Source organism: Cavia porcellus, unplaced genomic scaffold (genome assembly GCF_034190915.1).
Source record: "Cavia porcellus strain 051 isolate PalLab524CR breed Dunkin Hartley unplaced genomic scaffold, mCavPor4.1 scaffold_4, whole genome shotgun sequence".
Taxonomy (NCBI): Eukaryota; Metazoa; Chordata; class Mammalia; order Rodentia; family Caviidae; genus Cavia; species Cavia porcellus.
In genome coordinates, this window is record NW_026947487.1 from 100,718,390 (window position 1) to 100,744,347 (window position 25,958).

Genomic DNA, 25,958 nt, shown 5'->3' on the forward strand with positions numbered 1-25,958 from the left:
TGGGAAGGGTGAACTGACTTTTTATTTCTTCTCCTGTGCTTCACATGGCTGCTGTTGGATCGTGGGAAGAGTGAACTGGTTTCTTGTTTCTCTTCCTGGGCCCTTCATGGATGCCGCTGGTTCACTATTTTGTTCCTTTTTAATGCTGAATAATATTGCATTGTGTGGATATGTCACTTTCTGTTTGTCCACCTGTTGATGGACGTGTGAATCCTTTCCATTTTTGTCTGTTTTGAGTATTTCTGCTGTGAATATAGATATGTGATTGTATGTTTTCAGTTCTCAGGCAGATACTTAGGCATGGGTTCAAGGTGGCTGCACATGCATGCCCATCAGTATGTATGCCCACAGTTCTGACCAGCACTTAGTGTTGTCTCTTTTTTGGTGTAGCTTTTTTTAGTGGGTGTGCCCTGATGTCTCACTGTGATTTTAATTGTGTTTGCCTGATGACTAATGACCTTGTGCTATATTAATTATCTATATGCAGTATCTTATTTAGTGAAATGTCTGTTCAAATTTCTTCCCCATTTTCCCTCACACATTTTGAAAAATAACAGCTTGCTAGGCATGGTGGCACGTATTTGTAATCCAAGCACTCAGCAGGCTGAGGCAGGAAAACAAGTTCAAGGCCAGCCTGGACTACATAGTGAGCTCAGGGTCAGCCTGAAGACATAGTAAGACCCTGTTTCAAAAAACCGAAAGGTAAAAAAAAAAAGCTTTATTGAGATATAATCTAGATACCATATAGTTCACTAAAGTTTACAATTCATAACTGGATCAACTTGAGGACATTTTATTACCCTCAAAGACATTTTATTCCCATCAGTGGCCATTCACCATTTGTTCCCAGTCTTCCCTGTACTAGGCAGCTACCTTATGTCTCTAGATTTGTTATTTTTGCATATTTTATTTAAATGGAATCGTACAAGGTTGAGGTACTGCACTTGCCTAGCTGTGCAAAGAGCTGGATTAATCCCTAGTACTACAAAAAGAGAAGTCATACCGTTTGTGGCTGTTTGTGAACGACTTCTTTCATTTAGCATAATTTTCCATGTTGTGGCATAAATCAGTACTTTATCTTTTATAGCTGAGTAACAAGCTAATATGTGGATATACCACATGTTTTTTATGCTTTTATCAGTTAAATGACATCTATGCTTTTCTTCTTTTTGGCTGTCTTAAATAGTGCTGTGGTCTTACATTCAGATACAAAGTACCCTTTTCTTTACCCAAGGAGAAGGATAAATTGTGAGGATAAATTTGTAAGCCCTTTCTGTGGCATACTGGCTGGACTCCTGATCTGGTTCCTTTTGAGTAGAAGTGGTCAGAGCAGGCATTTGTGCTTTGTTCCCAAAGTTAGGGCAGGGAAGTAGTCAGGGCCAAGCTTGTTCTGGCTGCTAATGTTTCCATCACATCTCCTTTGAGGCCCATCCTGGGGAATCACCTGGGGAATCACCTCAGCCTCCGTCTGTACTTCCTCTCCTCCCTTTCTGCACCCTACTCTTCTGCCCAGGATGTTGCAGCACTCACCTAAATCACCTCCCATCTCCAGCTCCACTGTACAGCTTTCTTCACATGCCTCATAGTGCTTGGAAGGATCTGTAAAATACAGACCTGCTTATTTCTAACTCCTGATTAGAACTTAGTGACCGCACTTGTCTCCAGGGTGATTCGCGTCCCTTAATGTCACCAGCTGCCTTTTGCTGATCTGGCTCCCTTCTGCATCTCTGGCTTCCCATTTGCCATCCTGCCCACTGCAGCCTCTCCTGATGAGCTCCTGGAAGGCCCTGCTCTTGCTCATGCCCTCACTTGGCCTCTTGAAGTGCCCCTAGAATACCCTCTCCTACTTTTGGCTTTTGTGACTCTTAGTCATGGATTTGTTTACTTGACAAATGGTCCTGAATATCCACACTTGCCAGGCACTGTGCAGGGGTCCCCACTTGTGTAGTGTAGTGCAGCTGAAGTGAGGACTGGCAGGATGACATTCTAGAAGTCTTTTCTAGTGCTTTCCCTTTGGTCTCCTGCAATGTTCCTGTAAGATTAGGGTATACGCCATGCCCAGTGTTCTGTGCCCCTCTTCCACTGTGCACTCCTGAGGGCAGGACTCATTCATGGTTTTGGATCCTCAAGAACACATACAGGCTTGGCATGCTTGCCTTTTGACTAAGGAAGAAAGCAAGTAAATGACTTCTTCCTTTGATGTTTCTGTGAAACTGGTGACCTGCCATTTACTTGTCTACTGAGTGCATCTAATGCCTGGGTCCTTCCTCCTACTCTGGTCACCAGGTCTCCCTCCTCCTGGGTGAGCCCTTCTTCACTACCAGCTTGCTGCCATGGCACAACCTGTATTTCTGGTATGTCCGGACTGCTGTGGACGAGCACCTAGGGCCTGGTGCCGTGGTGATGCCCCAGGCTGCCTCTCTGCACGCCATGGTCGTGGAGTTCAAGGTAGGCCACCCAGAGGGCTTTGCGAAAGGTAAAAGCAGGCGAGAGCAGGGAACCTATTTTCTTGCAGAGATCTTGGGTACAGATGGAACATCTTGGCCCTTGATTACTGGGCCTTTCCTTCCATATTAGCATACTGGCAGGCTGAATAGAAGAAACTTGCCTTTTTAAAAAGCAGTAATTTGACATATGAAATGAATTGACTGTGTGTTGTCATTTTACGATTGGGGCTTATCAGAATAATTAAAAAGTATAAATTAAGTGTTTCAGAAGACATGCTGTGTGGCTCACTCTGCTCTCGTTAAGAGCGGAGGCAGTAGTTGCTAAAGCATTCTGAGATGGGGCTTCAATTCCTTTATGCAAGAAGAAATTGAAAAGCTTCATTTTAATTTTCTCATCAAAGCAGAACCACAGTCACAGTCATTTTGGGAAAGGCATTTTTTCATTAAAAGAATTTCAAAATACTTTTAACCTGAAATGTAGAATGAATTGCATTTGATATATCTTTTATGAAATAAATGACTGTTGGTAGCTTAGTCGCTCCATCACTTAATTTCTGGGCATTTCTTTTATTACCTGACCAGATTTCCCTGTGAATTGTGTTCTCATGGCCAAAGAGGGACTATAGAGAAGGAAGCTTAGTCCCAGCTGTATGCATTAAGAGGAGAGGATGGAAGACAGATGGGCTGGAGTATCCTGGGCCTTTCCCTCTCTGTTGTCCTCATCCTCTCCTTACAGACACTAAGCATTGCAGAGCTGCTTTACTACAGATTCCCTCCCTCCAAAATGGTAGTAGGAATTGTCTGGGCATAAGTGCAAACCATAACCTGGTAGTTCTGGCTGATTGTCCCCACAGATGAGATGACATGGTATCATGCCAGTTTGTAGATTTCCATGTCAGACCTACAGAAAATACCCTGGCTCTTTGGTCTGGGTGTCCTTTCAGCCCTAAGGATCTCTGTCCGCAGGAACATCAAGATGTGGCTGTAGTTCTTGTTTCCGTTTGACGCTCTAACTCTTGTTGTCACACTTCCCTGAGGCTTACGTTGGGCAGACAAGACTGTGCTCTCCTCACAGGACCTGTGGCGGATCCGGAGCCCTTGTGGGGACTGTGAAGGCTTCAACGTGCGCATCATGGATGACATGATTAAGGTAGGCAGAGCCATAGCACCAATCCCTGCCCAATTGCCCTTGCCATATGGCCACAGGGCTCTGGCAGAGAGCTGGTTGGGCAGTGAAGAGCTGTGAGCAGAGATCTTTGTTGATTGGGGCAGCAAGGTGATTTTGCTAGTTTGCTTGTGCTGGTTCTCATCTGAGAACTGTTGTGATACCTGGCTTCTTCTCGGCCCCATGTGGTAACCCCTGAATTGGAATCTTGGTTGGCCTATGGTCTGTGTGTCACCACACCATTTGTACTACTCCTGCCAGTGCCAGTACCTTGTTTTCTGCTGAGACAACCATATGTAAGGAGATACCTGCAGACTTGGCTGCGTAATAGTTGTTAGTAGTTAATCTGCATGTTCAACAGCAGTGGATGAGCACCAGGGCCTGTGCCTCAGAACCAGGACAGTCATGATAGCAGCAGTTATGTGTGGCTCTTGGAATAAGGTGAAGAGTGTTGCAGCACATCCATGTGAGAATAGGGCAGGGGCATGGACACGTTTTTATGGTTAGGAAAATTCTTAAACACACACACACAGAAAGTGGGGTAGTATAATGCACCCCACATTGTTAGCAGTGCATGTGGGAAATAATGATCTTTTCTTCCCTTTTGCTTATTCAGTTAACATTCTTTCGTGAACATGGATTGCTGTGTAAAGCACCTCCTCCACCCCCACTCCAGTTATGGGGTTGAACCTGATGCCTTTGCACTAAGTTATGTCTCCAACATTTTTAATTTTTTATTTTGAGGCAGATTCTCCCTAAGTTGCCAAGACTGAGTTCAAACTTGGAACCCTCCTGCCTCAGCCTTGCAGAGTGCTGATATTACAAGCATGTACCACCATACCTGGTTTAAACATTTTTGTTGTGCTATTATTGTTTTTTATTTGTCTTTTGAGACAAGATCTTACCAGGTAGTACAGCCTAACCTTGAAATGGAAATGTTCCTCCTGCCCCAGCCTCCCAAGTGCTGGGGTTACAGGTGTGCCGGTGTACATGCGCCTGTACATGGTATGCACTACAGTGCTCAGCTAAACACTTTTTAAGTAACTAAATCCCATGGATCTTTCCCTTTCGCATCTGACCTTCTTTATAGCAGACTGCTGACTTTCCATGTCTGTAAATCTTTGTGTTGAGATGTCACACACACAAGCTCTGAGTCCCTGTGCCACCCTGGCAACTCCTCAAGTTCTTTGCTGGGCTCTTTGCACCCTTCCCACCCTCTGAGATGTCTCCTGTCTTCCTCTACATAGAGCCCAAAGGAAACGGGTGGCTCTAAATCTGGCCATGTTCCCCTACACGATTACCCTGGGCTGTGCCTGCCTCCTGCCCCTGCCTGACTCCTGTTTATACCCCATCTCAACCCTTTCCTGCTTGCTCCTTTGTGGCCCTCAGGACTCAGTGTGGAGCCACCTCTTCCAAGCAGTTTTACTGTCCCTCCCCTCTCCCGCTTCACCTCATTTCCACCTGAACCCCACCCCTTTCCCAGGTCCTGGTCTGGCTTATTTATGTGGCTGTTTCCCAGGCCCTGAGCCTTCTGTTAGGGTATGCAAAGCTATAGTGTTCAGTGAGTGGGTGAGTATCCCAAGCACCAGGCATCTTCACCACTGGAGATATTTAATCCTCAGAGTTGCTCAGTAGGCATTGTCACCCTCATTTAAAAAGGAAAAAGTGAACCTTAGAGAGGCAATAACTTGCAGTGGGGCAGGGAAGGAGAAGCTCTGACCAGATGCTGGAATCACTCTGAGAGAACATGCTGTCCCGCATGACTGTACTTTCCTGGGGGACTCCGGCTGTGGAGGTGAGGGTGCCTGTGGTACGAACCCTGGACTGCTCCTTTGCCTTGGCTGCCAGCTCTTCTCTGCAGAGCCCCAAAACCCTTTCTTCTCTCAGTGCGCCCTGGATTTCCGGGAAAGCAAGGAAGCGGAGCCACACCCACTGTGGGAGTACCCATGCCGTAGCCTCTCTGACCCCCAGCAGATCCTGAGCTTCGATTTTCAGCAACCGGTCCCCCAGCAGCCTTTCCGTGCTGAGGGCACCATGAAGCTGACAAGGTGAGTGGAAGCTCTGGAAGTATGTAAGGGTGAACGCTTCTGTTTCTGTAGGCAAAACCTGGAAAGCAGTTCCACAGTGGTCTAGTGCCTTTTAACTGAGATAAAAAGAAATGGTGTATTAGTGGTAATAACTTAGGGTTATTGGCTGGTTTTTGTCCAGCTAGTCTTAGTTTCCTGAGATTTAGGTACACCCACCTCATTGCCAGTAGCTATGAAGGGCTGCTACTGCCCCTGTGGCTAAGCACAGCAGCTTGGGAGACACTTACTCTGGCCCATAACAGGTCCTTGTCTTGTCTTTGCCTGGCCTTGTGTGTGTGGCATTCGCACAGCCACAGGGCCTTGCGGGGGATATGTGGAGGAGTGCAGAGAGAGCCTTTCTTTTGTCCCCCTATCTGAGGCTTTCTTGTTGGATCTCAGCTGCCAGGAATCGTGAACTTCATTATTATGGTTACCCATTGGAGCTATTTCCTGAACTCTCCTGGGAATTAAAGGAGGTTTGCAGTGACGAGGGCTGCTTATTGCAAGCCATGGGTGGCCCCACCCTGCTCCAGCTCCCTTCACAGAGAGGAGTGCCTCCTGTCTAGCAGAGGCTAAGGAGCCAAGAGCTTCTAGGGCTCCAAGGACTAGGGAACCAGTGGAACAGGCAGAGCAAATGCTACCACTTGTCTGAGTTACTAGCATATCTAGAAGTGGTCTGAAAGCCTTCAGTGTCAAGAGCTACCCTCTGCGGCCTTCAGTCTCAGAGAAGGGAGGTGGACTCGGCAGCCAAGGAGCCCCTCCCTGTGGTTCCTGGGTAGTTGACCAGGCTGCAAGGAGCCCTAGTGATTCTGAGCTGTGGCTGCTCTTACTCAGCCTTTTTTGTGTGGCAGTTAAGAGTTAGGAGCTCCTCATAGATGGGAGTGGTGAGGCCAGTTTTAAGGAAAGCAAGGGAAAGCCCCAGCTGTGCCCCTCTCACCGTGATTGTCCATTTGCCCCAACCCACTCTCCCAGGCTGGGGAGGAGCCATGGAGTTGTCCTGTGGATGGAATACCACCTGACACCAGACAGCACAGTCAGCACCGGCCTTTTGAAGCCTGCAGAGGACAAGGTAGTGTGTACCACGTCCAAAGTGTGTGCTGGCCCCAGAGTTGGCACTAGCCTTGTTCTCTGGGTATTCTTGTCCTGTGTGCTTTAGATCATGTGCTGACTCCTTTGTGGCCCTGGGTCATCTGGCCCCTAAGCAGCTTCTCCCCACTGTGACCTGCTTGGGTTGGAGGTTATGGGAAGGTGGCCCAAGTACTGGGGACCTTCACTATCTTTTTGCTGCTCCCACAGGGGGACTGTTGCTGGAACCCCCATTGCAAGCAGGCTGTGTACTTCCTCAGCCCCACGCTGGATCCTAAAATGCTGCTGGGCAATCCTCAGGCAGTAAGCTATGTTGTGGAGTTTCATCCCCGTACAGGAGATGTCACCCTGGAGTTCAGGCTCACAGATACCCCAAACTGACCCTCCCTTGTTAAGAAATAAAGTATCCAGAGTTTGTGGCTCTGACTGGGTTGTGGCTTTTGGGGAAGGGACCCATCTTCCAGGGACCTGTTTGGCCTTAGGAGGAAGGATGCCCTCCATTTTTACATCTTTGCCCAGCTGGCTTGTATCTCAGGTATGGCAGGCAGTGTAGGCTGGTGATTCATTTGGAGCTCTAAAGGAACCAGGGAGATCCACCTATTTCTGATCCGAAGCTCAGAAAGCTCTAGGACATTGATGTCTGTCTGGCCTACCTGGAAGGGAACAAAAGCACAGTGCTCTTGCTAAGATGGGTGGCTAGGTGGCGCTATCTGCTTAGCTGGGCAGTCCCACTGGTGGAGTCTGCCTGGCCTGTGTACTTCCTGCCATCTTTTAGGTCCCGTCCACCCAGCTCCACTACGAGCACCTCCTAGGGAATGGAGACACTGAATCTATAACTAGGTCCTGGGGCTTGAAGACTGATGGATCTGGGAGTGAGAAGAGTAGGTTTCCCCTACCACGTTTGTAAGTATCTAGGCTTTTGACTTCAGTGCACACCAGTGGGTAACCTGCAGAGCCCCAAGACCTAGATATCAGGCCTCTCAGAGACGGAAGAGGCAAGCAGTTCCTGAGGTCAGCACTGTGAAGCCAGCCATCAAGAAATGGAGCCAGGTGCAGCTCTTGTCCACATGGGGAAAGCCCATCAAAAGTCCCCTGCCACTCCCTCAGAAGTCTTGGGTAGATGGGGTATGGTATGGACTACCCCCGTCCTGCTTTAGTAGGAACAGCCAGATTTCCTAGGAGCCCAAGGCCTTGTTTATCTTACACACTCAAGATATCCTTTGCTGTTGGTCTCCGCATTTCTGAGGCAATGAGAGATACCCAGTAAGAAAAGCCTGATGGCCCACTGTCCTAGCATTTCAAGGCAGACTGGAGTTTGTCCCTGAAGCCATCCCCATGGTCTGCAGTCTGTAGGGCCGCCCCAGCTTGTTCTCAAATAAGTAAACATCAGCCTTGAGCCTCACAGTTTTATTTCCTCCTCCTTTTCCATCCTTCCTTTCAGCACCATAAAGGAAAAAACCACCTCTCTTTTCAAAATATTTTATCAGGTGTAAAGATTGTTTTTCTTCTAGGGAAGAATTGTCTGGATATATATATGATGACGTTTTTTACCAAAACCTTAGGTGTCTTACCATATAAAACCCCTAATGTCCCATGAGGATACAATACAGAAAAAAAATACAGAAATTAAAAAAGTGTTTTTTTCTTTTTTTTTTAAAACAGTATCTCTAAATCTCAGCAAGTTAATACAATAGTTAAAAAGCATCAAGAGTAATATATACTTAAAATTCAAGGTGGTTTTGGATAAATGAAAGTGTTTCCTTCCTACACTGATCCACTTGTCTTGTATAACCCTTGTGGTGGGCCAGAGGCAGCTAAGAGCCTTGGTTTGAATCTGGATGACCCCTGTGACTGCCCCTTCCCACGCCATAGATGCCATCTGAGATCCTGGCAGGTTTTTTTCCCTTCTTTTATAAAAATCAGAATGGAGAAGCCTCCACAGCTCCAAGAGGCCTCAGGTGGTTGCGGCCTCAGCTCTAAGGGAGGTATGAGGGAAGCTAGGGAGGCAGGCCGTCCCTCTGGATGCCAGGACCTGACGAGGCAGAGGTGACCATGTGATGAAGAAAGTGACTGAGGCACAGGGCGGTGTGACTTGCCTAAGGCCGCCCTGGAATTGGGAGAATGAGAAGCATGTGGCCCTGACTTCACATGTGCTGCCTCACCCTCAGGGACAGAAGCTGCTGGCGTGGTGCGGGGACCCTGGCCTTGGCCTCGCTGCCCTCCCTGTGTGTACAGCAGCTTAGATCTGGGTGTTAGATCTGCCTAACTCAGCCATGCGTGGGAACAGAGTCCCAGCTGCCCCCAGGAATGGAGACCGTTCACAAGTCCTTGCCCAAACTCCAGGAAGCCCACACCAGGGAGCTCAGGCAGGCTGTGGTTGCACAGTGGCAGGGTAGCTTCTGTGTGCCTGCATGCCAGCCAGTACTACTCCCTGCCCCAGGCATGAAATGGCATTGGCCTGGCCATCCCAACCAGGTGCAGGATCGTCCCACTGGTGCCAGACACGCTGTGCTCTGCACCTTGGCTTCTTACCTCTTCATCCCGAGTCCCCCTTGCCATGGCATTGGCTGGAGTAACTGTTGAGGATGGCCTGGGAGGCCAGAGCCACAGCCCCATCCAGGGGCAGACAGGCGGTTCCTGAGCTCAGCCAGCACATGGATGGGGTAAGTCCCTGGGGAAGGATTGGTCCCAAACCAGACAGGTGTCTGAAAGGCAGCAAGGGGCTTGGCAGAAGGAAGAGGATGCATTGGCTTGCTTAGAAGCTACAAACTTTCAAAATGAAGACCCTACCCCCACCCTTTTAAGTTGTGAGTCCCCTTCCTGTAAAAAAGTGATGCCGTCTTCTTGGATTTCTGGTTATGGCTCCATAGCCTAGATTCAAGTCTCCTAGAGGAGCTGCTGGGGTAGGCAGGGCCTGCTGACCCCTGATGTGTCTGGGCTGGGGACGGGACCCTGTGTTGGGAAGAGCAAGGTTCTATGTAGTTAAGGGTTAAAGTTAATTTTGTTTTAACTTAATTTCTGTTTTCTTTTTAAGACATAATTGCCCTTGAATGCAAGACTCTGGGAAGAGCCCTGGGTTGGCTGATAATGACAGCGCTCATGTCCCCACAGTGCCCCATCTGGGCCGGAGGTGGAGGGCTGGCAGCCAAGTCCAGGAAGTGCTTCTTTGGCTGGTTCTGATTGTGTTTGGAGTCTGGCCTTGGGTGAGGCCGGAGCAAGGGGTCTGGGTAGCTACAGTGTGGCACGTGGCATGCGAGCAGCGTGCATGCGAGGGTGTAGGCATGCGAGACAACATTGGCAGCAGACAAAATAACCCTGGACGAAGCTCGAGAAGAGATACAAAGAGTACATAAACTGGGTCCTCATACTAATCCTTGGGTTACAAACTAGGTTGTGCTGTAGATCTGTAGAAAATCACGTTTGGAAAGAATGGCACTGGTTAGGCAGCGGGGCTCCCGGGCCAGCCTCAGTCTCTGTCCTTGGAGATGCCCCAGAGTCGAAGAGCAGCAGCACTGCTTCCAGGCTCCCCGGGACTAACCGTGGCTCCCTCCCTGTTCCTTGCCCTCCTCCCCCAGCACTGGGAGCTGGATGGAGGAGACATGGCCCAAGGATGGGCTGCAGCTCAAAGGGCTGGCACAGGCCCGGTGCTCTGGATGCCGGCGATTTGGCTGGACTATGCCTCCTCTTCCCCTGCAGACACCATCAGCCGCATGGCCACAGGGAGATGGTCGGTCAGGCCGGACAGCTGGGTGATAAAACTGAATTCTTCCACCTCCTGGGTTGTTGAGGGGGAGAAGGAGAAGCACTCTGATTAGAAACAAAGTTTGTCCTGAAAAGGAGGGGGTAGGGCATGGCAGCCTGGGGATCCTAGGACACAGGGCCTCTGTGCCAGGGTTGTGCACAGACATGGAACTCAAAGATTCCAGGGCCTAAATGTCTGAAGGAATAACGGCTCTTGTTTTTTAGGGTTTGTTTTGAGGATGGGGTCCAGAGGGAACCTCTACTCCTGAGGGCTCTACAGGGCAGCCCCTCAGACTCACGGCCTTCCAGTCAGGGCACAGCCCCTCCTCAGCGTGCAGCATGTAATCGATGCGGCGTCCATTGCCTTTCAGCAGGTCCTTCCGCCCCTTCTGTCCGCCTCCTGGGCTCTTGCTGGTGGGGAAAGCCAGGTATTCCCGGCGGCCTTCCTCGCTCTCCAGGACCCTGTTCACCAGACAGGCAGCAGGGTGAGAGCTCTACTTCTACTCCGCAGGCCCTGGTCAAGCAGGTCCTGTGGGAGGAGCCCTAAAGCTGGGGTGATTATCTGTTTCCCCTGTGGCTCACAAAAGGCTCATGCTGGAGGGCAGGTGTTCCAGAGCCTCTGAAAATAGGGCTGAGTAGAGCCTTCCAGGTCTCCTGACAGTCTGTCCTTTGTCACTTTGGGCCAGCCAGCCCTCACTTTCCCTGTTTGAACTTGGTCACTGGTCCAAACCACCCCTCCCTTATCTCCAGAAGGGGCTCCTGCTGTGAGCCAGAGGGGCCTGTTTGGGAGACTTGATCTATGCGTGGCACCTCAGGGATCCATCCCAGTCCTCTTGGAAGCCCCAGCCCCAGTCTGATTGTTTCAGATCAGCAGGGAACTGAGGGACTCAAATGGGAACCCAGGCCTCATGGGAATACTCTACTCTTAGTGGATCTAAATGGTGATGTGATGTGGCCCGGGTCATGTCACCAAATCTCCATTTTCTCCTCTGAAACAAGAATGGTCGTTATGGGCCCCAAGTTGCCTTGGGGAATGGCTGATGTCCCATCTCTGAGATCAAGGAAACTCTTTGGGTGTGACAGTGCCATTTATAGTTCTATAGGGAGGGCAAGTGGCTTAGATCCCTCTGTGGTTCCCCTTTGAGCTGGCACGTGGGTGGGAAGCACTCCCCAGGGTGCCAGATGGTCAAGGTCTGGACAGACTGGAAAGGCGCCTGGAGAGGCTAGGCTGGCAAGCACACGTTTCTACAAGGTTTTTATCAGCCTTCAGATAAATACACTAATGACATTCAGAACATTGTTATGGCTCAGAGATATAATCCATTACTGTCCTTTGCCTTTGGTAATTAATTCCAGCATCAATGATCTGAGAGTTACTGATAGTCATTTTTTAATCATCATCTTATAAAAAGGTAATTTTCTCGGCATAGGATGATGTTTCAAATTTAGTCTGTAATCTAATTAATTGGCTCCAATTAGCTGCAAGGAGCCATCCCTGAGGCTCTGTGTAGTCTCCAGCTGTGAATTATAAATTGGCTCTGCTCTGGTCTCTCCAGTGCATCCTTTATACGGAATTTTCTGTGTGTATTTTGACAGGGTCTCACTTAGTAGTTCAGACTGGCCTTGAACTGACAGTGTATCTCAGGCTGGCCTTAAATGGGTAGTGATCTGCCAATTTCAGCCTCCCAAGTACAGCACCACCCCTGGCTTCCAGTGTCTTTTATGGAAGCCACTGGGTTCAGGAGTGAATCCTGGCCAAGATAGATCTGTCTCTACTTTGAAACCAATCAGCTGGTATTCTCTCCACTCCTTTTATTTCCCTGATTGGTGCCACAAGTTCCCAGCTCCCTTCTGATTTGTTACCCAGTGACTGTGCTACAGAGGTCAGGTGTTGGGTTGGCCATGGAAAGTTCTAACTCCCTTCACTCTACCAGTAGGGCTTCACATGGCCCAGACTGGCTGCTGGATTAGGAAGCATCCCTTGGAGACCCTATGTGACTGAGACATCTCTGCAAGGCAAGTGCCAGGGCTTGGGGTATGCCAGGGCTTGTGGGTATGGGGGCTGTGATAGCCTCCACCTGCATGAGCCCCTGTGGCTGTCAGAGGGGGGAGGAGAAGCAGCTCCTATGGCAGGGAAGCCCTCACTGGCTTGTGCTGAGCTGGCTCCCGTATTGCTTCCCAGATCACATCTCTCTATCATAAAGTCAGGTTCTCAGTGCCTCGTCTAGACTTGGGAGCTGATGTGAATGGGGTCCCCACTCAGGTACTTACTTTTGCAGATTGTCAGGGGTGCACACATCCTCATCATAAAGGCCATTGGTGTCCAACAGGGTACCTAAGGGTGAGGGCAGGAGTGATCACTGCATGCAGGACCTGGCCAAGAGGTGGCCTCTATGGGTGGGATGTCGGAGTACACTGGGGCCTCCATGGACCGTAGTAGTAGGGCAGTAGTCTCTCCTCAGGTTTATGGGGACCCCAGCACCCTGCCAGCCCCACATTGACCCAGCTCACCAATGGCCCACGGCTTCTCCTCCCCAGGCCCCAGGCGGCAGGGGTCCTTGTAGCGTGTAAACAGGGAGTGCTGCTGCTCCAGCTTGTCATCTGTGGGAGGAAGAAAGTACTATGGATTGTCACTGTCCCTTACATAACTGCCTCTGGGTAGGTTCTGTGTTTGTACAGGTGGTTCTGGGGTCTTTTGCGACTGATTTATACCTTCCCTCTGTTAGGATAGTGCTCACTGTCCCTTTTGGGTTCCAGGAGACAGTGACCTGAAGGTCACAGATCCTGTGACAAACATGTGAAACTGGCCGATGCTGTCTTAGGCTGGATTCCTGCCCTCATGAATCCTGAGGATCCCACAAGGCTGAGGGAGGTGGCCTCCCCAGGGTTCCCATTTCTCCTGCCAGCTCACTGAGCCAAAAGGACCTTTCAATGGCTCTGGAGGGAAGGGCACCGGGGCCTGACCAGGTGTGATTCTTCCCTCCCAATAGCCTCGACCTGTATGTGATGGATCCGTCCTGACTCGTGGATCCCAGTGGCATCAGGCAAGTGACTTTGACAGGGGAGCCAGGCCACAGAGGCTTAGAGCCAGTCAGACCCCCCAGGAGTCCCTTATAAAGTCAGTGATTTTTAAATCTACATTTCAAATTTCACTTTTTTTAAAATAGTACTGGACTTTAAACTCAGGACCTTCACATGAGCTACATCCCCAGCTTTGTTTGTCTGCTTAAATCTTGAGACAGGGATCTCTAAATTACTAAATTGCCCAGGTTAGGATTGAAATGTTGATCCCCTGCCTCTGCTGCCACAGTGCTGAATTACAGGTGTGGGTTACCATGCCTAGCAATAATGATGAACTTTTAATGTGACTAAAGTCTGTGCCCTGCCTAAAAGGTATGAGACCCAGGGTTCAAATTCCTATTGTCACTGATTGTGTGACCTTGGAGAGTTCCTCAACCTCTCTGAGTCTCAGCTTCCTCTGCCACACCATGTGATAAACACAGTGTCTGCCTCATAGTGTTGTTAAAAGATCTAAATGGAACAACAGTTAAAAGCCCTGCCTGGTGCAGTGTAAACAATTCTCCGAGTCCAAGTTTCCAAAGCCCCAGCCTCTCTTGCCACAGGTTCATTTTTAGGACATCCTTTTGTCTGCAGCAAGGGGCTGCTGAGCTTTCAAGGTAGAATGTGGGCTCCTGTGCTCTAGGGTTTGGGGGGGGGGGAGAGACAGCATTGTCTTGCTAAACTTCCCACACATGCGGCATGAGGAGCAGAAGTTCTTCAGCTGCCTAATCCAAGTCACTTAACTGGAGCCCACGCAGCTCGAAAAGCGCAGGCCAGAGGGGAGGAGCGTGGCCTCACCAGAGGAGCAATTGTCAAAGTTCAGATCTCCGCAGACGATGTCAAACGCCACCAGCTCCTCGGGGTTGGCTGCGCTGGACGAGGAGGTAGATTTTCGGAAATCAGCCAGCCAGTCCTGAAGCAGGTCCAGCTGCTCACACCGGATGGCGCTATCTTCTGCAGGGCAGAGACCAGACAGTGAAGCTGGTGCCAGGCCCCTGGTGCCGTCCCAACACTCCAGAAGCCTTGGGCAGTGTTGACCTACCTGGTGGGGCGTGCAGGTGTGTGCAGGCGATGTACCCAACGATTCTTTGGTCCTGAGGTGTGCTTCCAACCTGCACCTGGGATCGAGGCCAGATATCAGTGTTGCCACCTACCAGTCACCACTGGGACACTGGCCTGGCCACGGCCATCCACGTTCTCATTGAAACTCAGAACCCTTACTCTGTGCTAGGGTCCTGGTACACTGGAGCCCAGGCAAGGACAGAACACGTCCTGTTCCCCAGTTACAGCCTGCACTGGAGGACAGGCCAGATGTATTAAAGGAAACATTGGCTCACGTGATGCACAGCAGCAGTGTGAGGTGGCTGGGGAAGGGCAAACCCACAGTCCAGGTCCTCCCAAGTCTACGTCTCCTGATGACCCACCTACAAGACCCTCAGTTCCTTGTCCATTCATGTTTGGTGGCTGTTTCCTTCCTCAGCCACTCAGAGGCCAGATCTCACCCTATGTTCCTTCCATGTGTGTGGACCCGGCTTCAGGGCTCACCCCTCCCTCCACTGTGAGGGTCACAGACACTGCCACCCTCCCAATGTCTCCAGCCTCTGCCCCACTGGCTGTGTGCCAAGTCATTTCATCTGTTTTATAGACCATGGTCCTGAGGTTCCTCAGTTGGGGTGAGAAATCTGAGCTGTGTCCCCTGTCTCTGGACCCTTGAGTCATGCTAAGCCCAGCCCTCCTTCCATGGGGGCTTCATTATGCTCATATCTCTACTGCTCCTGGATCTCTGTCCTCACTCCTTTACCAAGGACAGAGCTTCAGGAGGGAGGAGGGCTGGGGGAGGGGTAATTGCACCCACCCCACCAAACTTGCAGGTGACCCTGGCAGGCTGTCTCCAGATGTTGGCTTTATTTTTCTTTCCTTTTTATTTTTGGAGGAACTGGGAGTTGAACTTAACGACCTTGCACTTACCAGGCAGGCACTTGTGCTACTGAGCTAAATCCCCGGCCCCAGATGTTAGCTTTATAAAAATGAGTGTCTTGATTGTATGTCCCAAGAATGACTCAAAGCATCCACCCCGGGTGGTAAGCCCTAGCTCAAGTTTGAGCCCTTGTCTGTGCTATGGTTGGGAGCAGTGAATGGTGGACACAGAAGGACACCGCCCATGCCACCACCCTGCTGCCTCAGGGCTGTCCTGAGCCCTCTGATCACAGTACAGCCTCAGGAGACCACTCCAGAAGTCCTTCATTGGGCTGCTCTCTAGGGATGCCACTGGTACCAGTCCACAGAGGCCACTCGTAGTTCCTCATTTTCCATGATGAACTGAGCCACCCTTCCCAAACTTTGCTACTCCTTTCCAGACTGGGTCTTCTGTGATGCTGAGACTCAAGGCAGGTAGGTGGGCTGTCGAGGCTTAGCCACCTGTTCAGTTACTGGCTGAGGGCCCCACTGTAGCCATGTCGTAGGCCCCAGAGCTCCAGCAGCATCCATCTTGCTTTCTGGATAGTCGTTATTCTGTCCCATCTGGATGCACCCCTGGCTTTCTACAGCTTCTCCCTCTCCTGGCCCAGATGCCCATCTTTCCTTCTCTGGAGCTTGTGATATACATGTCTCAGTATTTGATAGTAAGCTCTGTGGTCTGAATTTGGGGTTTTTTTAAAACTGACATGTTCACCATTTGCTGCTTCTCCATATCCCAGATCCAAACTGTAGCCTAACAGTACACTTGCCCCTGGAAGGGCTCTAAATTCACTTGTGCTAATCTGCCTATCATAAAATCGCAGTGCTCAGAAAGGGCACGTGATGGCAGTATGGCCCTGGTATTCCTCAGGCAACAAGGTCCCTTCAGTGAAAGCATTTTGGCTTAGTGCTTCCTCACATCGTAGATTCACTGAGGCCCAGGGAAGTGAAGCCATAGATCTCAAGGCTCACGCGGACCAGGTGAGGCACAGCAGACCTGTGGGCCACCACGCTCTTTCCAAGCTGCCTGTGTCTTTACTGGCCTCTCTGAAGCCACCCATTTGTAGATTGCCTCTCCCTCACTCATCACTTCACATCATCACCTGCCTTGTGCTGAGTCCTGGCCAGGAGCAGGGGACATGTGTAGAAAGAAATTGGACTGGCCCTGCTGCTAAGGCGAAGGTGGCCAGAGGGAAGATGCTGGCTCTCACACTCCCCTGGATCTTGCCAGGACTCACTTTGTTATTTGTCAGGATTTACTGATGCCTCACTTGTGTTCTTAGGAGCCACAGAGTCCTGTGTTTTTCTCACAAAAATAAACGATCACACCAAGTCTGGTAGACAAAAAATATAAAAAGTCCAGAAAGTTCTCTGTTGTGTGAAAGCAAAAGACCTCCAGTCCCTTCCTTCACAAGGAGTCATAGCTCCCCAAAGGCCCTGAAGTAGCACAGAGCACATCAGCAAGGCAGGGTGAGATGAAGGAGGCACAAAGGTCCACTGGCAGCACTCTTCCTGCAATCCCCACCCCTCTTGGGCTGGGTGTGACCCCCTGAAGCCCATATGATTGCTGTCTGTTGTGGGAGATCAACAGAGGTGCGCTGGGGTCTTCTGTACGCCTCCAACACCTAGCTCCGCTCTCAAGGGCAGTATCTGATGAGACAGCCAGATGGCAAGACAGCTGGCTACCAGGCTGAGGGTCTCACAGAGGTAAGCCAACTGTGCTGTATGGCCAAGACTGGCAGAGCATGGATGTGGTGTGGCAGGGGCAGAGCTCAGGCAGCGACGAGGGGCTTCCCCCACGGCAGTGGGGGTGAAAAGGGCAGTCCCCAACCTAGGTGAGAAGGAAGCACAGGCTACAAAGGGCAGGCAGCCACAGTCACAGTTGGGCCATGGGGATGGAGCCTTGGCCAAGGCAGTGGAGTTGGACGCACAGCGTAGAGCCAGGGGTATCTGAAAGTGAAATGAGTCACATGGAACAGTCAAGGTGGGCACAAGGAACAGCCAAGGTGGTCCCTTTTGGCTTTGGGATGAGAGTTCCCAGGGGAGATGCTGAGTTTGGTTTGGGTGTGAATGGGATGTGTCCAGGGGCAGCCAGATGCAGGGACAGGACCATAGGGAGAGATCTGGGCTGGGACAAAGCTGGGGGTCATTAGCAAGGGCAGAAATGGATGCTGGTGGGGGTACACTTCCCAAGAAGGAGCAGGGGTGACTTCGGTCACTGGGAAATGAGAAGTGGCTAAGGTGTGAAACGTGGCATTGCCAGATCTGTTGAAGTGTTGAGAGAGAGCGCAAATTAGGTTTTATGTGAAATATCTTTTTTGTTGTCTTTGCCTTTTTTGAGACAGGGTCTCACTATACAGTTCAGACTGACCTTCAGCTCACTTTGCAACCCAGGCTGGTCTCAAACTTGCAACAATCCTGTCTCAGCCTCCAGAATGCTGGGATTACAGGCATGCACTACCATGCCTGGTTTAATATCTTCTTTTTTAAAAACTGGCCAATTCAAGAAATATTTTTTTAGTAGTGTGGACCAAATTAAACATATTTAAAGACAAATCGGAGGCCCAGGAGGTAAAGGGACACAAAAAGAACATTCAGGACAAGGTTGCAGTGATGGGCTGTTCCAGCAAGACTTGTTGATTTTGGTGGGCACAGTGGTCAAGCGCCAGATGGAAGAAGGAAGTCAGGGGTGGGGAGACAAGTGGATTGGCCTGCACAGAAGTGGACTTGAGGGTGGTCCCTCACTTCAGAGCCATCTGAAGTTGGCAAATGTGGAGAGTGACACTTTTCTACCCTGAGCCTGACAACATATCACCTTCTTCCCCAGAAAGTCACTCTAGCTGCTAAGACAAAAATCTATGCCCAGAACAGAACCATATGAGCTATATGCCAGAAGGGAAGACTGGCTCTGTTGCCAGAGAAGTTGATGTAATTTTCAGCATCTCTGGTTGTGAATAACACTGGGCAGCTCAATTGTGGCCTAGCAAAGCCACATGGGACATTGAATACCTAGGAGGCAGGGGCTGGAGGCCTTAGGTGTAGACACAGTGTCCCCACCCTGGCAGGCACCAGCTTAGACACCAGCATTTTCCTGGACAGGCCAAGTGTGGTGGCTTTGAGACGGGAGCTAAGAAGTGAGGAAACCTGCCCTGGCCTCTGGGCTGCGGTTGTCCCTGCTGAGTAGCTGCTTTGTCACATCTCTCCTTAAAGGGAGAAAACCCACCCCCATAGCAGCCACTGCCTTTGAGGGCATGAAGCCCTGTTATCAGCTGGCCAAGGGTTGCTTCAGAAAACCTGAAGGACTGAGAGCGGCTTTTGGATAGAGAACAAAAAGTTGACACTTTGAGCATCTCTGGCTCAGCGGAAGATAATGTGTAATGACCAAATTACCATGGTCAAAAAACTCCAATTGCATTCAAATTAGTAGAAATAATTATGATTTACTTTAATTGGTGACTATGCAAGTAAAGCCATTGGCTGGTGGGCAGAGAGCCTGGCCTGGCAGTTGCTGACAGCCAAGAGGGAGGGCTATCCAGGCCAGCAAGCTGGGTTGTGGCCATGGCTCTGGAGACCTGAAAGGCCTGTCTGCCTGCCTGTACTCTCGTTCTGCCTCTTGTCACTGCTGGCATCACCAGGGCCACCGTCACCACACGATGCAGGAATGGGGGCCTATCTCAGGCTTGCTGTGTGGTTCTCATCCATCTTGTCCCCATTTTACAGACTCAGAAATGGCAGTATAGAGAGCTGCAGAACTGGTCCCAATCTCCCTGGAAGGTCTGTCTGAGCCTGGGGCCTTGGTTCTTGTCTTGGTGTTTGTATTTCCCTTGTCTCTGAGCTGGGGGCCCCTGGTTCAGTTCCATGGAAAAGACCTTGTCTGCCTCCCACCTCTGCAGCCCAGGACAAGGAGGACTCCCTAGCTGTGGCCCACCTCCCCACGTAGTCTGGACACTGGCTGGCATGTGGCCCTCAGGTCGGGTCAAGGCCTCCTACCTTGAGAAACAGCGCTCCCTTAGAGGACAGGGCATCAACGCCACGACCGTTGGGGTAACAGTGATAGGCCACGTCCATGATAGGGTAGCGGCTGGCAAAGAAGAGGCCACTGTTGAGACACTTGAAACTGCAGCAACCGCGGCAGCCATAGACCCCGACGTCGTACAGGACATACTCAAAGTAGCCGTGTAGCTGCTCTTTCAACTTGGCAGCAGCCCGCTTATCAAACACCTCCTGCAGGCACAGGAAGTCCAGGTTGGCAGGGAAGAAGGCTGAGATCTCGTGGTCAAAGGCCTCATCAGGATGCCGCCTCCTACGCGTGGCTGCCTTCTTCACCACCGATGCCTTGTACAGGAGCTTGCTGTTGGGCCCCTGGTCCGCCCCACTGTTACTGTCTGGCCCTGCTCGTGCCTTCACCAGGGACTCCCTGGAGGCTGAAGGGCTGCCCAGGCTCCCTGAATCCCCATCCTGTTGACTGTGGTTGGGTGTCTGGCCCTTTGAGCCCCCGCTGGCCCCGTTCCTGGTGTGGTTCCCAGTGACAGGGTCTTCTGCTTCAGGTAGCCGCCCACCATCCTCGCCACTGATGCGGACGATGCAGGCATCCTCCAGGTTGCCACTGTCAGCCAGGTCCCCAGAGGCAGGCCCATTGGCAGCCTCATCACCAGGGCGATGCCCACCATCGCCCTTGTATTCTACGGAAGTTGTCCTCTTAATGCTCCCAGGGACAGCTCTGGCCCCATCACTGCCCTGTGGTGACACCAGGCTGCTGAAGCTGGCTGCACTGATGGAGGTGTTCGTGGGCGAATCAATGTAGATTTTGATCTGGGGCCTCGCAGCTCCATTGCGGATTCTCTGCCCGATCTCTTTGGCTCGTGCCTGGGTGTTGAAGACATTGTTGAGCCTGGCAAGTGAGTCAGGGAGGAGGCAGAGGTTGGCAGTGGCGAAGCAGAAGCTTTTGCCAGTGCCTGTGCCCTTCCATTCACCAAGCAGGGCTGCCCCGCCCCCTGGGCCCTTGTCCTCCAGCCGTGAGTAGATGTAGGGCCTGCGAGCAGACTGCAGGGGGGACCAGAAGAGGAACCCGAGAAAAGCAAAGGGCAGCGAGGCCACAAGGAGGGCCAGGTAGATGGGCGTGAAGAGGGCGGTGCAGAGCAGCTGCAGGCAGCACGGGTCGTCTGCTCGCTGACGCTTCTCGTAGGTAGTGGGTATGAAGGAGGCTACCAGCCGGTCCGCCAGCCAGTAACATGGGAATATGAGGGCCCAGGACACGGCGTGCAAGGCGGACAGACAGCTATTAGGAAAGGGGGTCGTGTACAAAACCATCGCAGCTCACTAGGCGCCGCAGCCGGCCCTACTACATGGTGTCCATGGCAGTCGCGGCACTTTCTTGGGTAGGGATGGGCAGATTGTGGGGGCAGTGGGAGGAGGGGTCACCTCCTGGCGAGATTCGAGTCTGGGTGGTTAGTGGTGAGTGTCAGCCAGCCAGTCATGGTTCATGTCAGTGTGCCATGCTGGGATACCAGGGCCTGCTGTAAACCTGTGGAGACAGAAAGCAGGGTGGCTTTTACTGATCTTTAGGGGAGCAGGACTGTTCTCAGGACTAGGATGAAGCCAGCAGGGGCATGCAGGGTTTGGGGGACCTGGTGATGACCCCAGCACACTCCTTTTGCCGGTGTTTGTGTTCTGTTCTCTTGGAGTAAACAGCATGGTGACATGACTATCCCTGACTGTCTTGATCTTGAAAACTTAATTGCTTGGAAAATGGGCCAGGTTTTCTGAGGGATACTACTTTGTGAGTACAAAGGGGGACAGTGTGTTTAAATGTATGGACAGGCCTGGTGATATGGCATATGTCTGTAATCCCAGCACTCTGGGAGGCTGAGCTAGGAGGACTGCATTATCTCTCAGTTGCCCAGGCTGGGAATACAGCTCAATGAGAAGGCTCTGAGTTCAAACACTGGTACCAAAAACAAACAAACAAATGTGGACAGTGACCTTAGGTCAAAGGAGCTGCAAACATAGCAAACCTGTCAGTGAACAGCAACTAGGTCAGGACTGAGAAAAGAGACCAGAAAGTCCTGGAGCCAAGGGCAGCATGACTGGCAGCCCAGAATGGGCAGCCTCCCCCCAACCCCCACCACCCTGCTGTGACTCTGGCCCTGCCTGCAGCAGTGACCAAACTCTGTGCTTCACCCCAGAGAGCCCACAGGACCCCCAGCCAGAGGGGCCCAGGCATAGCCTGTCCCTTCCCAACTGCCGGTGGATCAGTTACCCATCGCAGGGACTCTGACAGTCTTTGGGACTTTTGGAGAGGCTCCCTGGAGCTGCGTATGTCTCACATGCAAACTTTCACCACTTTCCTGCTTGTGTTTCACAATGCAGCCCCAGACAAGGGCTACAGCTACCTGATTATGTTCACCCTGGGTCCCTGTACCAGCCTGTGCAGGAGCTACAGTGGGTCTCAGAGCAGGCCCATGCTGCCAGGTGCATTTATACATTTATTGTGCTGAGATCTCAGTCAACACAAGTCTGTGGATTTCTCCAGCTTCTGGGGGATCTGGGACCACGGTGCTCGTTGTGAAGCAAACTCACAGAAGCATGATCTTGCGCTCTCTTGCCAGCTGAGTCAACGAGTCACTTCCAGCTCAATAGCTCATTGACCCAACCCAGCTTCTCCCCTGCCACCGTGGTGGGTCTGAGCCCATGTTGCCTTGTTCATCCTGTCCCTGCACTCTTTCCTCTTCCTCCTCCTCCTGAATCCTTGGTCACCCAAGCCAGGGACCTGCGTATCTTAGTCACCAGATCCTACCTGTCCCCTGTGTTCCTGCTGCAAACTCTGGGCCCAGAGTGCATCACCTTTTGCCAACTTTGTTAACCTCCACTGTCTACACGATGGCTGGATGGTCATCTCCTCAGCCAAGCTGCCCATCTCTGTGAAGCTTCCCTCTGACTCACTGTGACAAGGGTGTCCTGTTCTACCCATTCTTCTGTCCCTTGCCTCACTCATCCCTTAAGACTCAGCTCAGAAGTTATCTCCCCAGAGAGGACTCTGTCTTCTGTTTGCCCAGGTGGCATGCAGATATCTCCACTGTGGGCTTCTGTCCCCTGTGAGAGTGGCCTGGTCTCTGCAGTCCTGTATCATAAAACCTTTGGGAAGTGTCCACCTCCCAGGATCCCAGGAGTTCCTGGAAATAAGGAGCTGCACAAGAGCCTTCGCAGGGCTCAGGCTGGCACAAGTAGTTGCTTCACAGAGGGAGCTTTGAGCTGATGTTGATCTACAATGCCTTTGGCCAGAAAGGAATCTAACAATGAACTTAAGCTGGTGGCCCTGTCTGGTTCTGACCAATGTGTTCCACGAGGAATTTCCTTTCCTCAAGGTAAATCACTTTGAAGTAAACAATGGAAAATCACAGTCTAGAGCAGCAGGTTGTCTATGCAGATCACAGCTGAGGGCCCTGGCTTTGTGCTGGGCCTCAGTGAAACCTCCTGCCAGGCTATCTCCCTTTGCAGCCAGTGCTCAGAGGAGCTGGGTGGGGGGGTGTCCAAAGTCCTCCCATGCCTGCCACCAGACTTGGGAGACATTAGGATGCACTCATTAGTCCCTTCTTCAAGACCCAGCAAGATACTGCTACCAGAGGACTCTAACCTGGTGTGGAATCCACAGCTCACTCGCTGTCCCACATCACGGGTCATCGGGTCATGGGGCTCACTGTCAGCAAACTTGCAGGCCCTGGTGTGCGGAGCTGGCATGATTCTGCCTGGCTCGAGTGGGAACCATGAGAGAAGACACGGAGTTGCCAACATGGACCTTTATCCCTGCTATACACACTAGGCTCCTTGACACTACCTGTGGGTCCTGCTGCTACTCGAGGAATGCAGGGTGAGACGAGCCTCCCACAACCCTTGGGCTCCAGTGGTCCTTGTGGTTGGTACCAAGGTGCTAGAGGAAGGCCTAAGCCAAATTTCTGAGGCCACCTGGATGTCAGTGTCACCCCAGTGTCTTGGAGCAGATCTATTCCTATCTCCTTTTTCCTTCTCATCTTTGTGGCCTGAGGCCACCAGCCTGGCCCTGGTCATCATCCTTAACCAAGCTCCTGCCCCACTCTGGCACTGTTCTTCCTTCTCCAGTCTTGGTCCCAAACCCAAATGTCCAGTCTCTCAGTCTCTGTTGAGCCCCCCCCCCCCCACGGTGACTTTCCACTCCACTCCCACAGTGCTGTCACCACTAGAAGCTGGGGTTCCTCCTGGGCTGGAGTCCTTGGCACCCTTGTCAGTTTGTGGCTGAGTCTTGGCTATGCGCCCATGTTTGTGGAGGTAAAGAACAATGATAGGCTGAGGAACAAGGACCCTGCTGCTTAAGGGTGAGTGGCAGTGTGGGCTGCACAGGCCGAGGCTTGACTAGGATGACACTTTAGGAGCACGGACTGCAGAGGAGACTGTCTGCTCCCCATACAGGTGCTGAAGCTCTGCTATGGTCAGAGGGGGACACGGGCTCACTTCACCACAAGGTTCCTGGGGGGAATTCTTCAACCTTCTGTCTTCCAGTGTGGCCAACACTGACTGATCAAGCTGGGATTTGCTGTTAGCTGGGCAGAGCTTTTGGGGGTAGGGAGAAAAAGTCCCTCTTCATCTGTTCCATGTCCCCTTCACTCCAGCAGTGACCCTATAGACTCTCCTAGGTCAATCCCTCAGGCTCCCCACCCAGCCCTGGCCTTTCTGCCTCTCCTGGGACGGTCACAGGCTTGTTATTGGTGCCCATTCAGTTAAGGATGGCATCCAAGTGGCTGGCAGCCCCAGGGGCTATGAGGCAGCCCAAAGCCTCCCAGCCCTTCCTGCCACAGTCAGGGTCCTTCAATCCAGAGCCTCTCACCAGCCTCCATGCCAGGGCCTTGCCCTGTGTGGGGTCTTTGCATCTATACAAAGAAGCTGCTGCCGCTGGAGACCCAGAGGGGACTGCTACTGATGAGCGATTTCTAAAGCTCTGTGGTTATTTTGTCTCAGGGAAATGAAAGAAGGGTAAACAAACAACACACATTAATTAGTCTAATCTATACTTTCCCCAGGAAAAGGAGCGTTACATTAAACACTAGAGGCTGGCAACTTCTCAGAGAAACCTCGAGTTTTCAGGGTGGCAGAGGTAGGATATGGCTCCTTTGGGTACGGGCACATGGAGAGCTGGGTACACAGCAACACCTGTGCCTGTGAAAGAAAGGCTCCTTTCTCTGGCCTTCGATGTTGGGGGACAGGAAGGGGTTGTTGTACTAGGTAGGCCTGGCCTCAGCTCTGTCCCTTCCTCTCTGCCATGCCCCTGGGCTGGCAGCTTTGCCAAGCAAAGTCCATCATGGGTGCCTCAGAGAAGGTCAGTAGGTCCTTCCACAAGATGCCATCCACAGTGTTCGGAACACAGCTACAGCCTTTATTAACTTGTTCCTCTTCCCTGCAGTGAAGACAACTGGGCCATGGAGCCAAAGGGACAGAACTCCATGATTCACAGCTTGAGGAGCCCATGCTCCTCAAATTCACATGGGAGAGGAAAAAGTAAGACAAGTCTTGGGCAGGACCAAGAGGTCACACCCCTTTTGTTTCCAGGAAGAGGGGGGCACTGACAATAAGCAGCATTATGATGTGGCTGCTGCTTCCAGGGAAGCTATTACACCAATATACCCGGTCTCTGCTCTGTGAGCTGCAGGCCTCCTGGCACGGGAAGGCTGGACTGTGGCTGCAGAGATGCCTGGGTGGAGTGAAGCTCTTTCACCTGACATAGTGGTGCGAGGGCAGTGGTCCTGTCTGGTAAGCTTCGGTGCGTAGACTGCTGCCATAGGATACCAGCTAGCACAGGCCCAGGAGACTGCTCCGGAAGATGGACCTGGCAGATGCTGGGGCACAGAACCTGCCTGTACTGTGGCTGAAAGGTTCTGGGTGGACACTCACTTTGACTTTGAATCTATTCTTCAGTGGGAACGTGTGAGAAGTTACACTGGCCGAGTTAAGCTGTGCCCGGCCTCTCTGTGGAGGACCACACTGTCCTTGAGAGACCTCTGAGCTTTAGGAAACTTCTGGAAAGTTGATGAGGCATGGGAGTGGCTCCATGGTGAAATAGGGCTTGTCTTTCATAACCACTCTTTCCTCTAGCTCTCATGTCTGCTGAGCCTTCTCTTCCTAGTAGCATGGCCAGGAGTCTTGGTGCAAAGGACTCTCCTCCAAGTCCTCTTTGTGTCCTCATATCTAAACAGCAGCTGGCCCCGTGGATCGTTCCAAACCAGTTACCCAAATGTGCCTACATCTGCCAGTCCTCAGATCAGGCCAGCCTGTTCTGCCTAGGTGCTTGCCATGGAGGAGATGGCATGGTGACATGAGCTTAGAGTGGCAGAAACTTAAGAGTCAGCTCCACATTAGAAGCACAGTAAGACTGAAGAGACTCACGCCTTTCTGAGAAGGAGGACGGGATGC

At 51.5% G+C, this 25,958-nt stretch overlaps 2 protein-coding genes across 5 annotated transcripts in view; one reads left to right on the forward strand and one right to left on the reverse strand.

Annotated features, from left to right (window-relative positions):
* Positions 1 to 7,190, forward strand: part of Prmt7 (protein arginine methyltransferase 7) — a 41,950-nt gene extending 34,760 nt beyond the window's left edge. Inside the window, exons 14-18 of one of the 2 annotated variants that reach the window (XM_063247556.1) lie at positions 2,287 to 2,448; positions 3,523 to 3,597; positions 5,500 to 5,660; positions 6,651 to 6,750; positions 6,975 to 7,190. In XM_063247556.1, the coding sequence (XP_063103626.1) occupies positions 2,287 to 2,448; positions 3,523 to 3,597; positions 5,500 to 5,660; positions 6,651 to 6,750; positions 6,975 to 7,145 (669 nt within the window). In that variant the 3' untranslated portion in view covers positions 7,146 to 7,190. The remainder of the gene's footprint in view (positions 1 to 2,286; positions 2,449 to 3,522; positions 3,598 to 5,499; positions 5,661 to 6,650; positions 6,751 to 6,974) is intronic. The other variant, XM_063247557.1, reaches the window with a different exon arrangement.
* Positions 7,191 to 8,156: 966 nt separating this feature from the next.
* Smpd3 (sphingomyelin phosphodiesterase 3) overlaps positions 8,157 to 25,958 on the reverse strand; it is an 88,621-nt gene continuing 70,819 nt past the window's right edge. For 2 of the 3 annotated variants that reach the window (XM_003471996.5, XM_013154806.3), the window contains exons 3-9: positions 19,512 to 21,045; positions 14,608 to 14,683; positions 14,364 to 14,519; positions 13,017 to 13,106; positions 12,777 to 12,840; positions 10,805 to 10,967; positions 8,157 to 10,539 (exon numbers count right to left, since the gene is read on the reverse strand). In XM_003471996.5, coding sequence (XP_003472044.1) covers positions 10,438 to 10,539; positions 10,805 to 10,967; positions 12,777 to 12,840; positions 13,017 to 13,106; positions 14,364 to 14,519; positions 14,608 to 14,683; positions 19,512 to 20,831 — 1,971 coding nt within the window. In that variant the 5' untranslated portion in view covers positions 20,832 to 21,045 and the 3' untranslated portion in view covers positions 8,157 to 10,437. Of the gene's footprint in view, positions 10,540 to 10,804; positions 10,968 to 12,776; positions 12,841 to 13,016; positions 13,107 to 14,363; positions 14,520 to 14,607; positions 14,684 to 16,071; positions 17,472 to 19,511; positions 21,046 to 25,958 lie in introns of those variants that run through there. The other variant, XM_063247558.1, reaches the window with a different exon arrangement.